This window comes from Aspergillus chevalieri, chromosome 1 (assembly GCF_016861735.1).
Source record: "Aspergillus chevalieri M1 DNA, chromosome 1, nearly complete sequence".
Classification (NCBI taxonomy): domain Eukaryota; kingdom Fungi; phylum Ascomycota; class Eurotiomycetes; order Eurotiales; family Aspergillaceae; genus Aspergillus; species Aspergillus chevalieri.
This window is the reverse complement of record NC_057362.1, coordinates 5209537-5224878: the sequence shown is the minus strand read 5'-3', so window position 1 is coordinate 5224878 and position 15342 is coordinate 5209537. Positions and strand designations below refer to the sequence as shown.

Sequence of the window (15342 nt, the reverse complement as noted above, 5' to 3'; positions counted from 1 at the left end):
GAATTAACTCTTCTCTGCGATTACCGATCGAATTCATTTTAACTTTTATGTACAAACCCATGCCGGAACGCCATTCCATGATGTATCTGCAGTAGTCAAATCACTCAACATCCATTGGATCCGCAGGACCGTTGTTAGACGGCTCAGCACCGTCACCACCATCACCACCATCACCACCGCCCTCCTTCTTGCTATGGTGACGACGTCGCCTCTTAGGCTTCGGTGCACTCGAATCACCCTGCTTCTGCTCCGGCGCATCACCACCCTCACTCTCCTTGGGCTTCTGCTCGTGCTTCTTCCCCTGCGCAGCTGGCTGCTCCCTCCTCTTGGGCTTCTTCACACTCAACGGATTCGGCCCCTTAACCTTCTTCTTCTTCTTCTTCGCCTCACCCTCACCACCGCCCTCACCATCCCTCTTCCTCTTCCCCAAACTCGGCTCTTCACCCAATCCAACCCGGAACTTGCTTTGCTCAAACCCATCCCTAACACCCTCGGACTGCACACTCATCGGCTCGAGAACCATAACCGACCGCTTCACATACACGATCGGCACACCGGGGATAGCACGCGTCTGATCCCTCAGCGCGCGCGACTTCCGCACAGCCTCGACGGCATCCGTCTCCGCGCGCTTCTTCTTCTTGTGGTCACCCTGTGTAGTCGCAACGACCTTTTCGGGGGATTGCGGGTCCGCTGTAGCCAGGATATAATGTTCCTTATTCTTCTTAGAGTTCGAGTCCGGCGAGGGCGAGAAGAGCGAGAGAAGGCAGTCATTTTCGTCGATGGGGGTGTCGTCTTCGTTGTGGGAGCAGTGGCGGAGAGGGACGACTGTGGGAGGCGGGAGGTGATCGGGACGGTAGGGGGCGTTTGTTCTGGGGTTAATGGGTTGGCTGGCCATGACGGCTGCGAGGGAGCATTTTGTCAATACTGCAGAGTGGTTAGCAAGAGCGGCAGGAGATTGTTGTCAGCGGTAGGACGTACGAGGCTTGACTTTGCCCTGCAGTGTGCGTTCGAGCGCAGGAATGATTTCCATTTTGAACGAGTGTGTTGCGCGAAGGAAATTCGAGTCAACTGTTCATCCATTAGTATCCATGCTACCATTTCGTAGTCGCGGAGCAATTAATTGCGACATACCCAGCACTTGATACGGTTCACGAAAGTTGAATGCCAGCTCATACTGGTGCATTAACTTGCGGTACTTCTTTGAACGTTTGGCTCTCATTTTATTTCTCTTTGCGAATTGAAGTTGTTACTGAGAGGAAATAATCTTGCTGATGGAGTCCGCTTCGAGAAACTTTTTTTGCCGGGCGGTGTCGCGGAGCTTTAGATGTGGTCCGTGCGACATGTCTACAGAGATACCAGGAAAGATTGTATGGCTGTTCATTTCAACGATATGAATTAATTATTTACATAGAGCTGTAGCATCAATGCTTAATTACAAATTATATCAATTCCCGCATCAACATGCGGTTGATATCTGTATGTCAAAGCATTCTTGTTGAACGTATGAACATGATGCAAATGCACCTGGTATCACAGAAATGTCGAAAATCATTATTAGATGTGCGTGTATCCCGGAAAAGGTGTCGCGTCGATAAGGTGCTTAGTATTTGGTGTTCACCGCCATCATGGCCGGAGTTTCATATCAAGATGTTGAGTCGAGATGATGAGCACAATAGCTCCAGCCACAGCCTTCAGGGCGAACCGGTCAGTCGGGTCATAAGCTCGTGGAACGACTGCACTATAGGCTGTCAACGCTCTCTTCTCTTGCAAGAGCCAACGACGACGCTGATATCGTCCATTTTCCCTAAAACAGTTAGCACATCCATTGTAATCTCCAAGTGTCAAACATGGTCAACTCACCTCCCTCAATAGCTAATCCTTGGTCAACTGCCTTTTCCATATACGGACTCTCTGCAAAAGGATCCTGCGCAATTACCAGAGCAGCTCTCAACAGCTCTCTGGCCACAAACACCATCCGTTCATCGGCCAACGCGGCCGGAGGTGCCCATTCAGAGTCCTCGTCTTCATTCCGTCCTTGTTCCCATTTCTTCACACTTTCCACGGTAATAGTCAATATTTCATGTTCCCAGAGATTGTCAAGGACGCCGTCGGACAGGGCCAAGACAATATCATCCTCTTGCAACTGGATTTTCGACAGCGCTGCGTCTTTCCGCGGGGTATCTATACTATTCGTCCCCAGCTGCATGGGACAATCGAACCAATGCCATTGTTCCTGCGTTCGAAAAAGGACCTTCTCCTCGCTGGGACGGATAATGAGGACCTGGCAATCCCCCAGGTTTGTCACGTAGAGGATCGGTTTGTGCTCACCTGCGTCGTCACGGGTCGAGTGTAAAAGGGCGGTTACCGATGTTGTTGTTCCGTACCACTCGCTCGGCGACGTTGTTGCTTCGACTGTCTCTTCGTAGGCACGTTGTAGATATTCGACCGGGTCGGGGGCGGCGGTGTCGTCCAGGTTTCGCTCGACCTCGAGGGCCCAGAAATGTAATAAAAGTCGCGACCAAAGCCTATTCAGCGAGAAACAATCAGTAAAATATGCTGATTAGAACGTAGGGATGAAGATGCTCACGCAGCATGACCTCGCGACCTGGTCGCCCAAGCCCCTACCCCATCATTCACCCCGAGAAAATTCTCAGCAACCAGCACAGCATCATCACCATTATTCAAACCCCGAATGCGCTCCCCCCTGATAGATAATCTCTTATCCTGGCTTAGGTTGTGAGTGGTTAGAGGCTCGGAAAACGAGGACGACGGCGGGGACAAGAACGGTGGGGGGAACGGGCGTGGAGGCCGTTTGGCGCAAAGCGCATAGCCTGTCTCGAAGCAGAACGGTAATTTGTGGTGGGTATTATTATGACTGGCAGAGGAAGTCGTCTTCGTGCTAGAGTCGATCTGGTTATGGTTCTCGGAACCGGGGGTGATGACGCCGTAGGAAGGCCAGGCGCGATACCACCGTACGGGAGTCTGTCGTCCACTCCACAGCGCCTTGATCCACCGGGGACTGCTGAATGATCTAGCCGTGGTATGCTGCGTGCTGATGCTCGTCGTTGCGAGGTTATAACGGCGGACTATGACCGTGGATGAAGGAGTGGCAGGGGTAACGGCAGCCGCCACTTTTATGACCATGCCGCCCGCGATAAGAGAAGTAACAAGCGAATGTACTCCCCAGTTTTGATGAGGAAATAATTATCGGTCTCTTTCTTTCTTTGAGGTCGTAAAGACATTTCTGCGCGACGAAACAGAAAAGGGCGGAGGAGTCATTGCATGATGATGACTACCGCGATGCGCCGAGTACAGCTGGCCTGCACGTCCACTGTCCATTCCAGACCTGTTATATCGGATATCTGAGAGGGCAGGAGGTTTCTCTTGGCCTTCACATCGGTCGAATCCTCTGGGCTTCCCACTAGGTTAAGCTTTGCATGACATCAAATCGCCGGGCGCCGTTCCGTGTTCGGTGTTCCTCGGTATGGTACGGTATATCCATATGTCCGGACATTGAAGACAAAAGGAACATAAAACAAGGACAAAAGAATAAGAATAAAGATAAAAAAAAGAGCTATTCCTCCTAGTGCTCTTGCGCTCGTTTCCCGGAGGTCATCGTGAAGAATAGCATTGATTTGGGCCCATGATCTCTCGCTACCAAATAGTCACCATCCATGGATGTGGAAGAAAAGCCCTATAGTTATCAACTGCTTTATGCCGAAATAGTATATATGTGAACTTTGAGATATTGATATTCTGTTTCTCTGCTGTTTGGGTATGTATAGAGTGGATGGAGCTTAGTGTTATAGCAATAGAGCATCAGCCTTATGGTTCAAGTCCCACTACAACAGCACAGAAGGCTCTGGTTTGCTGAAACCCATAGGTTGTTGCCTGACTTAGACTGCAACAAGGCTAGAGCCTTGTTCTACTCTTTCTTAGCAAAAACCTTCACGTCGTTTTATCTTCAACGTCTCTCAGGCCAAGGATGCAGACTATGCAACCATATACAACCGTAAGTCAATCTTTAATCATAACTATACAGAAACTCACGTCAACAGCAGCCTCTTACAAAGGTCTAACTCACAATGCATTGGCAACGCCGGCGCCTGATCGTCCTATCAGCCTACCTGGTCTTCGTCCTCATCTGGGCCGTGTGCTGGGTAGCAAACGCGCCATCCTCAACGCTGCGGACTCGATATCCTTCGCTTGCGAAATATCTCTCAAGCAATTCTATCATTGTGCAGATACTAGGGGGCTACAGATGAGAAAACACTTAGCACAGCAACCGCTGCGTGTATGGGATCCACTTCTCCTGACTGGCCCCGAGCCTTCCGACTTTGTCAATTGCCCACTGTCGGCTAAACCACGGCACTGATTTCCGGTGGAATGCGTTATCGGGAGTAAAGGATAGCGGTGTGAACGGGGGATGGATGATGTTCCTGTTACTGGACCTACGCCGGATTACGTGTATCGCGCCCGGTTTGTTAAATAGGGGGGTTGCTTGTTCATCGGCCTCGGTTGAGGAACCACCATGTTTTATGTGTATGTCAGTCAGTCTTGTTTGGGATGCCCCTATTCTATCGTTAGGCATTTACATTCTCCGAGTCCACATTGGCCGGGAAAATGAAGCTTTTGTTGGACCCGCCATGTGTGGGTCAGCCCTATAGGGTCGGACATCTATTGAGCGACTTCGGTAGAAGGAACTACCGTTGATCTACTTCACTACGTACTTCGGAGTACTCCCACCTTAGTCAATCAAGTGTTCAACTGGCCCTGTGCAGCTGCCTACTATCCAGCCAGACTATAACATAGCAAAACGTGATCCAATCCTCATAAATCGTTGCTCATTACATACAAAAAGTGAGTACTGAAAGGCACATGACTCTCCAACCCTCTCAGAGATCCAGAAGGACACGAAACGGCAAACTCACTCACCACCCATGCGCTCCTTCTGAACCTCCTCCTCGAGAAGCTGAACAGCAATACCCAGTTCAGCGACCATCTGCGAGTCCCCGATATCACGACTAATCACCGCCAAGCCGTCAAAGATAGCCTTAGCCAGCCCGTTACACCTAACACCCAGCGGCTGCGCACCCGGACCCCGACGCTGCTTTGCAACCATAATCCGCATCATACGCGGCGCACAGACACACGGGCGCTCGACGTTCATCGTGCAATCATGCGCACAATCGCAGGCCGACGGACATACGCACTTCCGCTCCTTGACGAAATCCAGCAGACGACGGCCGTTGTTCTCGCGGCGGATGTCACCAATGGACCTGCCCTCTAGCTTGGCGAGGGTGGCCTGGCGGTGGTCCTGGATGATCTGGCGCTCCCAGACGTCCGGGCGGATGGTGTCGGGGTTGATGAAGGGGAGGTCGGAGACGGGGATTTCCTCGGCAATGGGGGATTTGGGCATTATGGAAAGGTATTTCTCGGAGAGGACGGCAAGGATTTCGGCGGCGGGCATGCGGTAGAGGACGGAGAGGCGGTGCCATTTCTGGCAGAAGGGGGAGAGCTCGTTGGAGACTTCGGTTAGGATGTGGCGGCGGTAGCCGAGAACGTCGTCGAGGGAGAAGCCGCCGCTGGACATGCGGTTGGCGGTGCGACGGATGAAGTTTTCCTGGCAGACTTGGATAGTGTGCTTGTTGAGCTCGCTGCAGATGCTGGGCGAGTCGAGGATTTCCTTGCACGAGAGAAAGATCTTGTACATGTGGCTGGGTTCGGGCAGAGCGATTGTGTCTTTGGCAGAGGCACGACGGATATCGACCGTGAACGAAGAGCAGAGTTCGACGTTGGCCATTTCGGCAATGAGTCTCGCGTACACGGCATAATACAAGTTCTCGACCATTTCTTTCAGCTCGGCCAGAGAGACAGAGCGCACATATTCCTCAGCGCGCTTGATGTGGAACAAGAAGCCCATGGGGAAGTCGTCAAGCTATGCCCTTAGCTTCCTATCCGTTACTAGCGGGATGGCAGCTTACCTCTACGCCAAAGCTCACAAACGCAACATAGACAATCTTGGCAACGCCATACACCTTGGAATAAACAGACATGATACTGCTGACCTTGTCCAGGCCATTCTCGTCACGGATCTCCTCTATTAACGCGCCAGGCAGCTCCCAGTCAGGGTTATCGATAGCGTAAGGATGAATGCGACGCTCGATAGGAGACATCTATCTTCTTGTCAGCTCATTTTCCTCTACTACCACGAGGGAAAAAAAGCAAACCTACCATAGCGGAAGCAAAAGAATTGTCCGAACTATCAGACATCTGCTTTTCGTGCGCCATGGCTGCTTCTCTCTTTTTCGCTTCTTCTTCAAGTAGAGACTGCGAGTACATGTAGAAGCCGTCAGTGAGTTCGTTGATTTCAGTAGCAGGTTCGAGAGGTTTTGGTTCTTCTTTCTCTCGAGAAGAACGCTTGGGGAAGAGTTTGGAAAAAGCGGTTCCCCATAAATGGTTGGCGCGAGAATTTCGCATGGTAGTGTTTTTGCGTGGTGTTAGGGTTAAGACCTTATTTTAGGAGAGTTCATCGAGGTGTGGTTATAAAATGTGAGAGTTGGTGAGATGTAAATGGCTTTGTCGATGGGAGTGGCATGGAAAGTGAAAATAAGAAAGGCAGGATAGGAAAAGAGAAAGCAGAGAAACATAGAGAAGAGGCTGTAAGTAAAGAATCACTGTGATGAATGAAATAGAAATCTCTTCATTTACCTTTAAGAGTGAATGGTAGTATCATTCACAAAAAGGGCAGCAGTACAGGGAAGTAGACGCATCTTTATGAGGGCTCAACACCTACAACTGTATACAGCCGAAACTTAGGTATACAAAAGCGACATAAGCATGGTACAGCGATTGAGGTTGATGCTGAGGTTCCGATTTGATCCGGTGTAACGGACTAGGAAAAGCAATATCTACTTGACGTGCATCTGGATTACCCTATTTCATGTTCTAGATTGTACCACAACGTATCCAACCAACAGCCAGGGTTGTTAACCTTGCCATGCTCGATGTTCAGATTCTACGAAACATTGGATCAACCTCCAAAATAGAGTCTGCGAACGGGGGAGAGTGCGGCAGAATAACCTCCGGAATACGCCAGACGGTCTTGTTCGCTCTGTCGACTTGCTCAGGAGATAAACACGCACATTCGCTGAAAGAGAGGGACTGTATATTGTTAGCAGTATACAGTTATGTATATAGAAAGGAGACTACCTTCAGATTCGTTAACCCCCTCACCCACTTCAAGCCATAGTCACATATCTCATCCGGCAATTTATCAAACTTCACCGTTCTATCCAGAAGCTGTTGGCAGTTTTCCAACCAGAGAACCTCCAGTTGCGCACCCGGTGCAAGTCCATAGTCATCGCGCATGCTTTCACCCTCAGAGTCAGATCCTTCGTCGATACCTCCTAGCCAGTCCAAGAATTCCGGTTGCGCACCACTACACGTCCTCAACTTCAAAGTCTTCAGATTAGGATTGTTTCGCACAAGCATCGACAGCTGCCACGGCGTAATACCCGTCCGCTCCATGGTAAGGGTTTCTAGTCCTGTGATCTTGCCACGGGGCTTATATTGAGGTCCGATCCCAATCAGTGTATTCCAGGCCGTACTCCCCGGTGCTGGTTTGAACCACATTGCTGGTTTCGTAAAACCATCGCGGATATGCGGATGTTCAAAGCGCAGCGCGAGATGGCGCAGTGAGTCCTGGCAGTTTAGGCCCAAAGCCTGGGCACCTTGAGTATCTAGGTCGTATGCCATGAATTCCAGTTCTGTGAGAGATTTTCCATAGCGGTTTACGAATTGAGCGAAGACTTCATTCTGGTTGCGAACCATTTGACTCATTAGAAGGTTGGGTCGACTGCATCTCTGGAGTACTTTGAGACTGTGCTTGGCGTCATATTTTTCGTCGAGCGATGATGAGCCTGTCGAAGTAAAAGGAAGACGCGGTTGGATAATGTTGACAATGTGCATGGAGGGTTCGGTGTCGCTGCTCTTTACGTCTCCTGATTCACTAATCTGATCTGGATTTGCCCAACCAGCTTGCAGAAAGGATACCACGGAATGGATTCGCTTCTGGAATACGGCGAGTCGAAGACGTCGGACACACAGGATATGGCGTTCATAGTTCTTGCGCGATGTTGCGCCGAAGACGAGTAAGGACTTGAGAGGAAGGTGAGAGAGGATTATGAGACTAAGCTCTAACGGCAGGATACTGATTTTATCCATCTTCGTGCCAGTTTACGCGATCTCGTTCTCTACTACCCAGAGGACGTTCGATTCCAACCTGGTAAACGGGTTAGTATATATACCAGAATCGAGATCCAAGAGCTCACTTCGTACAAAAGCCTGTTCACTTCCAGTCATACACAATTCAATGGCTCTGGGATTATCGTTGTGCAGCCAGCCAAATAAGAGCCTTTGGGTTCTTTGTTTTGGCCGCGGCATTCTTTCTGTAAGCATTTCGTGTCCTGTGCATTCTTCTTTGTTAGCTCAGCCATTAGTGTCTCCCGGATAACTTACTTTGCTTGTTCTCTTATTTGCTTTCTCTCAGAATCTGCAACTACCAAGTAGTGCTGACCCCGGTATCGTGGATGGCAAACTTCCAAACCTGGATCGGAGACCGTATACTATCTTGGATAGCATCAGCTTGGTAGATTAATATCGAGGCTCTTCCTGGAGATGTTGAATTCTCGCTGGCTTGCTAGATCGCCTTTATTTGTCATTTTCCGATCCTGGCACCGCACAGTGCATTAGTACCTGCAAGTTGAACCCGGAGTAGCCAACATCCCTGTCGGGGAAAAGTAAAAATGATACCCGGTCTTGGGGAACCAGCACGGGGTGCATTGTGCGATCAATCGATATGCATCGATAGTTTCCGTACTCCGTATCGCGCCCGAGAACCATGTTTGCTTGCCGCAGTCACTCCACAGGTGGCTTTGACACGTGCGGAGTGGCAAGTCGGGCACAAATATCTCAGGCGTATCGTTGGAGCACAGATGGGGACAAGGAAAAAAGAAAGCTAATCGAAGTCATAATCCAGAAGGATATTGGAAGGATCTCTTAAGCCCTAGCTCTGTGTCCGGCTCTGATAAGAGCTCCCTTCGTCTTCGGCTGAATTGTATCTCGCTATTGTATTCCATATGCAAGACGTATGTGACGATCTCGAGAATCATCGCTATGGTGCGTTTGGATTCTCGTGTCTCCTATGCGGTTTTCGATACAGCGAGTCCAGATATCTGCTTGTGATGCCATTCATATTAGTTTGGTTGAACAGGTAGATTTAAATATCTGATTGCATTCACCTACCATTTCCATAGTAGACTGTGTCTGCCATTTAATTTATCCTCCTCAAGCTCAGCTTGCGATGTATCGAGCACGCTGCAGCCATCAAACACCATTGCCATTCTACGGCATGGTGAATATAAACGCCAAGAGCAACCTACCCATTGCAATCAAACAGTCTTTCATTCATCTTTGGGCCAGGAGCTTGAGCGAAAAGGAGAATCAGATGGAATCAAGAGAGGTGCAAACGAGAAGGGAAATTGTACACGCTTATGTCATCCCTGATAGCCCATATTAGTGAATAGGGCCATGCCTTTCGACTTCCCACAACAATCCTCTCTCTTCTGCTAACCAGCCACACGAGGAAAAGAGCTTATGGTGTTGCTTGGGTAAGTTAGACTCAGCCCGTCAATGATTGCGTCGGGAAAGAGGCTCATGTCTTCCCAAGGCCGTTCTCGAACTCGTTCTTCTCAACTGTCTCTCAACGGTCGTTCAAAGTATCGCCCAATCTATCTTATCTCTCAGCCCACATCTCAGTGCACCTCTCCAACAAAATGAGTCTGCCTCAGCTTCCGAAAGAGTTGCTCCAAATGATTGCGGAGTATTTGGTCTCTCACCGCGAGATAAACCATTTCTGCCAGACCAATCGCGAGATTTATAAGAAACTAATCGGCTACCTTTACTGGTACAACACGGAATATTACCGGAGCGATGTCTTGCAGTGGGGAGCCATTCACGGCCGCGCTGACGCCGTGCGAGCTGCCATTCGACATGGGGCGAATGTCAATACATCGGCGAGGATCTCTGGAACCACCCTACCAGAGCGATATCACTACTTCTGCCCTCTTCTCCAGATGGAAATGCGGGAGATGGTTCAAAATGGGGAACAGTTCGTCCTTCTCAACGGGGATTCCACACCATTACTACTGGCGGCTGGGGGAGGGTGTGAAGATGTGGTCCAGGCTCTGCTCGAGGGCGGCGCAAATCACAGGCACGGCGGGTCTATCCGTATGTCGCCGCTGCATGCTGCCGCCGCTGGGGGCCACGCTGGTGTAATCGAAATCTTTTTGAAGAATGCTGACTTCACGACCGATGATTGTTCGCGTGCGCTAGGAATGGCTGCAACTTATGGTCATGTTGAAGCTGTGGAGACCCTGATTCGCCACGGCGCTGACCACAATGGTCCATCCGAGCATCCAGCTCTCATTAGCGCGGCAAGACAAGGCCATGTGGGCGTCATTCGGACGTTACTGGATCATGGTGCTGACATCCGGATCAAAAACAAGAGTGCGCTTCTGCATGCCATTGAAAAGGATCATCCGGACGTGGTGCTTCTTCTGTTGGAAAGGGGTGAAGACATCGAGTCACGCGATTATGAGGGCGTTACTCCACTGATGCACTCTGTTCGGATGAGGAGTGAGAAGGTCTTCGATGTGCTGATTGAACTTGGAGCAGATATCAATGTGGTGGACGAGGATAACCAGACGCTTCTTTGGTGGGCTCGCGAGAAATACAAGTCCGGAGGCCCTGCAGCGATACACATTTATTCGGTGTTGTCCTATTTGGCCGGGAAAAGATGAATAAATGAGGCACCTTGATCTATGTAGGTGTACGGTTTAGATGTCAAATCATGTACCTTAAGCAGCGAAAGAGAATGTAAAATATTATGTCATGGTTTCTAATAGTTACAACCGTAGCTTTAACTGACTTCTGCCATACACTAATTCGACGCCAGATTAAATTTGAAACTATTTCGGCTGCCAGGAAAGATACTTCTGCTGATCATGGAGTCTCTAGACTCACAGCGGCATGTTAGGGGCTCTGCCAGATTAATCGTTTTCTATACCGCGGACTCAACAGCCATCTATATAAGTACAATGTACAGCATAATGGTAGGAGTGTACTCCAGTGGGCAGCACTCCACGGCCGCCTAAATACCATGAAAGCCGCCATCAAGCAAATGTAAACACCATGGAAGGACTTTGGGGCTGACCCTGCTAGACAGTCTTGATCGCTTTTGTCCCTATGCCCGAGTGGATCTCTTAGCTCAATCGAGACTTTACTTCGCCGTTGACACTTTCAACCGCTTTGTACCTTTGGACCCCGATTCGTTTCAAGCACGGGGCCTTTGTCAATGAAGATGTATACGGCGAAACCCCTCTTATAGCGGCGCAAGGTCACAGTGGAGTCGTTGATATTTTGCTACGGAATGGGGCACAAATTATGTTGGCAAATGATATAAAAGCGCCATATGTTGCAGCTAGTCATGGGGAGGTAGATGTTCTGGGAATTTTGCTTTTTTATGGCCTGGATGAGGCGGATACTTGAATATTGAGTACAAGCATGGACTTTCTATTCCCAAATCGGAATATAACCAAGACACGATGCATGCAAGATTATGGAGGTATTAGAAAGTATAGAATTAAGGTGATAGGACTAAAGAACGTCGGATTGTGTTCTTTTTCCAATTGAAATCCATCTAAATTTCCCCCACCCATCGAGGCCGTACAAAGATAACATCTACTCAAAAATCCCTCGTACAACCCGCACGGCTCCATTCGCAGAGACCGTATATACTTATTTCATCTCTGCTAGTTTGTATCAGAAAACAGAGTCATCTTTCAACTTCCCACAACAACAGCAGACCTTTCCTTTTCATCACCATATCCCAGTTGAATACGGGGTACCCAAGGAAGGGAATCGTGGCATCTTGTTGGGGTAAGCCTCTATTCATATTTCTAAACAATTGCTTTGAGAGAGTGGCTTATCTTGTTCTGTCCCCAAGGCCATGTTTGAGCTCCCACCTCTCGCTCCAACTCCCCTCCCCTCCAAGCACGGTGGGCCTGGCCCAGCTTCCGATAGAACTTCTCCTGTTCGTTGCGGATTATTCGAATTGGGGAAGGATGTTAACGCACTTTGCCAAACCAACCGTTATCTATATCACGCGCTCATTAGTCGTATGTACCAGTTCAATGCAATGCATTGCAATGGGGGGTGTTCTACAATCAGATGAATGTTGTACAAACCGCCGTACAGAATGGTGCGAATGTGAATACCAGGTCGGAGGTTTATACATCACGACTACCAATCTGGTGGAGTAACATCTGCTGCCATAGCCGCCATATCTGGAATCAAATTTCTTCATTATTAGGCACGCTTGACAGGATATCGATTCTAAAATGCGACATAGCCACGCCTTTGATTCTGGCGGCTAGCTCAGGGCGTCTACATATGGCTTCATTTCTCATTCACCATGGTGCAATTGTCAACGAGACTGTGTAAGAAATGACGGCCCTGATGGTCGCTGCACAAGGGTCACATTGGCATGGTCGGGTTATTGCTGCAAAAAGGCGCGGACGTCGCGTTTGGCAAAAGCCTCACTGCACTGGACTTAGCAGTAACCGGCGGCCATGTCGATGTTCTGAACATGCGACTTCGGTATGGTGCAGATACGAATAACAATTTCTCATTTTCGCTACTCATCTGTGCGGTTCAAAACGATTACATCGATATAGTTCAGGTGTTACTGGATCATGGTGTCGACATCCAGGTCAGAGGCTCCAAGGACAGAACGCCGCTCATGTACGCGGATATAAAGTTCGATAGGGACATAGCACTACTGTTGTTAGAATACGGCGCAGATATTACGGGCACGATCTGGGAGATTGAGTGTAAGAAGAGGTTCTCTTGACCTCGTAGCACATATCAATCAAAGCTTAGCCGTTGAGCTCATTCATGAAAGGTCAACCCTCGTAACCGTATCGGGATTTGCAATGTACCACGGAGATGTTAATATAAATATAAATTAAATTGTAGGCTATTCTTTAGCGAGAGATACTCAGATACTCATGAATACCGGCGACAGTGTCAAAACCATCATATAAGAACAACTGCAAAGACCACACGAAAATATCTACTCAAAGATCTCCCGTATAACCCGCACAGTCCCGCTCACACTCTCACTCCAAATCTCGTGTCCAACACTGATCGGGCCATCCGGATCGTCAGCAATAACAAGATGCATCTCCCCGCCAGTGTTTTCAACTATCTCAGCGGAAGCGGTTCCATTTCGCCATTTACCGCCTCATCGAGGAAAAATTCATCTTCCTCATCGGGGTCAAACTCTTCCGTGCTACTGAGACCTTGTATGGATGGAGCAAATTGCCATTCTTTAACTTGAACTGGCCGCCGTCACTACTACATTGGCACAATAGGAGCTGTGGGATTAAGATTGTCAATACCGAGCAAGGCTGAAACTCATTTCATCTACTCATGCTCTTCTGGTAATTCTTGACTGTAATTCCGAATCATCTGCATCCATCAGTCTCGGCCTTTGAAGAGGCCAAGAGCAAAAGCAAAACTCACTCCTATTCTCGTTGTTATTAACACATCTCAAATGTGCATTCCTCCCACCCTCCTCAACACTCGCAAACGGAAACTCAGACAAATTCTCAAACTTCCAAAACTTCAAATCCTTATTGTTGCAAGGGTTTCTGCTGCATCCAGAACCCGTTCAGCATCCCTGTCTGGCTTTCGCGTTCCTATCGTAGGTGAATCTCCTGTGGCCTATACGGCCACATTTCGCGGCATAGCAGTAGTTCTGGCAAGTCCCGATACTCTCGGTTCAGTCCCAGGTAAAGTTGGCTTTCGTGACGCCCGACAGGATGAGGGAGAGTGAGAAGATGGAAAAGGGCTTCATTATTGTGAATTGCTAATTGGAGTGGATTGTTTTACCTGGATGCTATGTGACTATCATTGCTACTATGGTATACAATTGCGTCTTATATATACGCGACTTTCTATATCCAACCTCTACCCGAGCCTCTTTCCTGTGCTGGACTTCATGAAAGCTTACTTCTGGTGCAAGCTGAGATCTTAGGGCATGACAAGAAAGGATAGCCTTGTCGACTACTTCGACGAATAGGAGAATATTCGAAGCCTTAATGAACTACATCCGAGATCTGTACCCAAATAACACCACTTATCGATTAACAATAACGTGTTTCGAAGCTTGAGATAGTATAACCGTTGGTGCTGATATCAACCACGGTACTGCCATGTATGACCATGAATACAACCATGGAAGCGCTTTAACTATACCAAACACCCATCGCAGTGTCAAAAAGAGATATCATGTGATATAAATCGCTACTACAATCTGTAAACTCAATCAGGTGACCGGTGAATATAGGGAACACGACGTTTTTCATCTCAACGAATCCACACATTCACCACCATAGGCAGCCGAGTTTCTCCTTCTACGAGACCTCCTCTCTGAGCTTCTACAACTCTCTGTCCTCCAACTCCCGCTATCTGAGTCAAGAGAACCCGCCGTCCTACACGCGAAAAACTGCAAAATGAGTGAACCACTCATCAGCGTCGTTTGCACGGCGAATATCCCGCCTACTGTAAGACTCACATGCCATGCACCAGAAATGAATAGCACAGGCTGACAGCAACAGATCCTCTCCACAATCCTAACCAACACCTACGACAATGACCCCGAGTGCGAGCCAGCCCTCATCCTCCTCTCCACGAACTCCAAATCCGACTGGGAAGCCTACACCCTCGACTCTGCCACTCAGGCCCCAGTCACTGAGTCCTTTGTCTCGCCTTTCGTCGGAATGACTGTGCAGCAAATTGCCAGATGTCTCCGTGCAAATGCCTCCGGTACTCTGCTTAGTGAGACGTACTTTTACGTTGCTGATGAGCGGACCGCTGAAGACCAGACATTGCTGCTTGTGGAGGTTGAAGGGGAGGATGTTGAGGGATTGCGAAGCGTGAGGGTTTCAGGGGAGTGTGCGAATCCGGATGGTGTTGCGTTGACGGTTGGAACGATTGGCTTTGAGGAGATTGAGAGTTTGATCGGTGATGATGGAGTTTACCATGGATGAAGCTGTTCCTTAGTCTTATTTTTTGCGTTGTGTTTTTACTTTACGAGGCTATGGTATTTTCACTTTTCTTTAAGGTTGTTACAGTCATTACAATCTGGCCCTACATTTGGCATAAAGTTATTGACAATATTTCTCTTGATAAGATATCCGAATATGTCGTGAGTTA

General features: G+C 48.8%; 6 protein-coding genes across 6 annotated transcripts; 2 read left to right on the top strand and 4 right to left on the bottom strand.

The window, feature by feature from the left end:
- Positions 1-100: 100 nt before the first annotated feature.
- On the bottom strand, positions 101-1219 carry ACHE_11800S (rRNA-binding ribosome biosynthesis protein UTP23; the record flags this gene model as incomplete). Its single annotated transcript, XM_043276410.1, has 3 exons — positions 101-924; positions 979-1068; positions 1132-1219. 3 exons carry the CDS (start codon positions 1217-1219, stop codon positions 101-103), a joined length of 1002 nt encoding a protein of 333 aa, XP_043132920.1.
- A 529-nt stretch (positions 1220-1748) lies between these two features.
- Positions 1749-3144, bottom strand: ACHE_11799S (uncharacterized protein; the record flags this gene model as incomplete). Its single annotated transcript, XM_043276407.1, has 3 exons — positions 1749-1804; positions 1861-2525; positions 2588-3144. 3 exons carry the CDS (start codon positions 3142-3144, stop codon positions 1749-1751), a joined length of 1278 nt encoding a protein of 425 aa, XP_043132919.1.
- A 1783-nt stretch (positions 3145-4927) lies between these two features.
- ACHE_11798S (uncharacterized protein) lies at positions 4928-6480 on the bottom strand (the record flags this gene model as incomplete). The annotated part of the gene is made up of 3 exons (XM_043276406.1): positions 4928-5938; positions 5985-6176; positions 6235-6480. The coding sequence occupies 3 exons, from the start codon at positions 6478-6480 to the stop codon at positions 4928-4930; spliced, it is 1449 nt and encodes a 482-aa protein (XP_043132918.1).
- Positions 6481-7011: 531 nt separating this feature from the next.
- ACHE_11797S (F-box protein) lies at positions 7012-8226 on the bottom strand (the record flags this gene model as incomplete). The annotated part of the gene is made up of 2 exons (XM_043276405.1): positions 7012-7164; positions 7213-8226. The coding sequence occupies 2 exons, from the start codon at positions 8224-8226 to the stop codon at positions 7012-7014; spliced, it is 1167 nt and encodes a 388-aa protein (XP_043132917.1).
- Positions 8227-9836: 1610 nt separating this feature from the next.
- Positions 9837-10862, top strand: ACHE_11796A (uncharacterized protein; the record flags this gene model as incomplete). Its single annotated transcript, XM_043276404.1, has 1 exon — positions 9837-10862. One exon carries the CDS (start codon positions 9837-9839, stop codon positions 10860-10862), a length of 1026 nt encoding a protein of 341 aa, XP_043132916.1.
- Positions 10863-14639: 3777 nt separating this feature from the next.
- On the top strand, positions 14640-15176 carry ACHE_11795A (uncharacterized protein; the record flags this gene model as incomplete). The annotated part of the gene is made up of 2 exons (XM_043276403.1): positions 14640-14690; positions 14745-15176. 2 exons carry the CDS (start codon positions 14640-14642, stop codon positions 15174-15176), a joined length of 483 nt encoding a protein of 160 aa, XP_043132915.1.
- Positions 15177-15342: the final 166 nt, after the last annotated feature.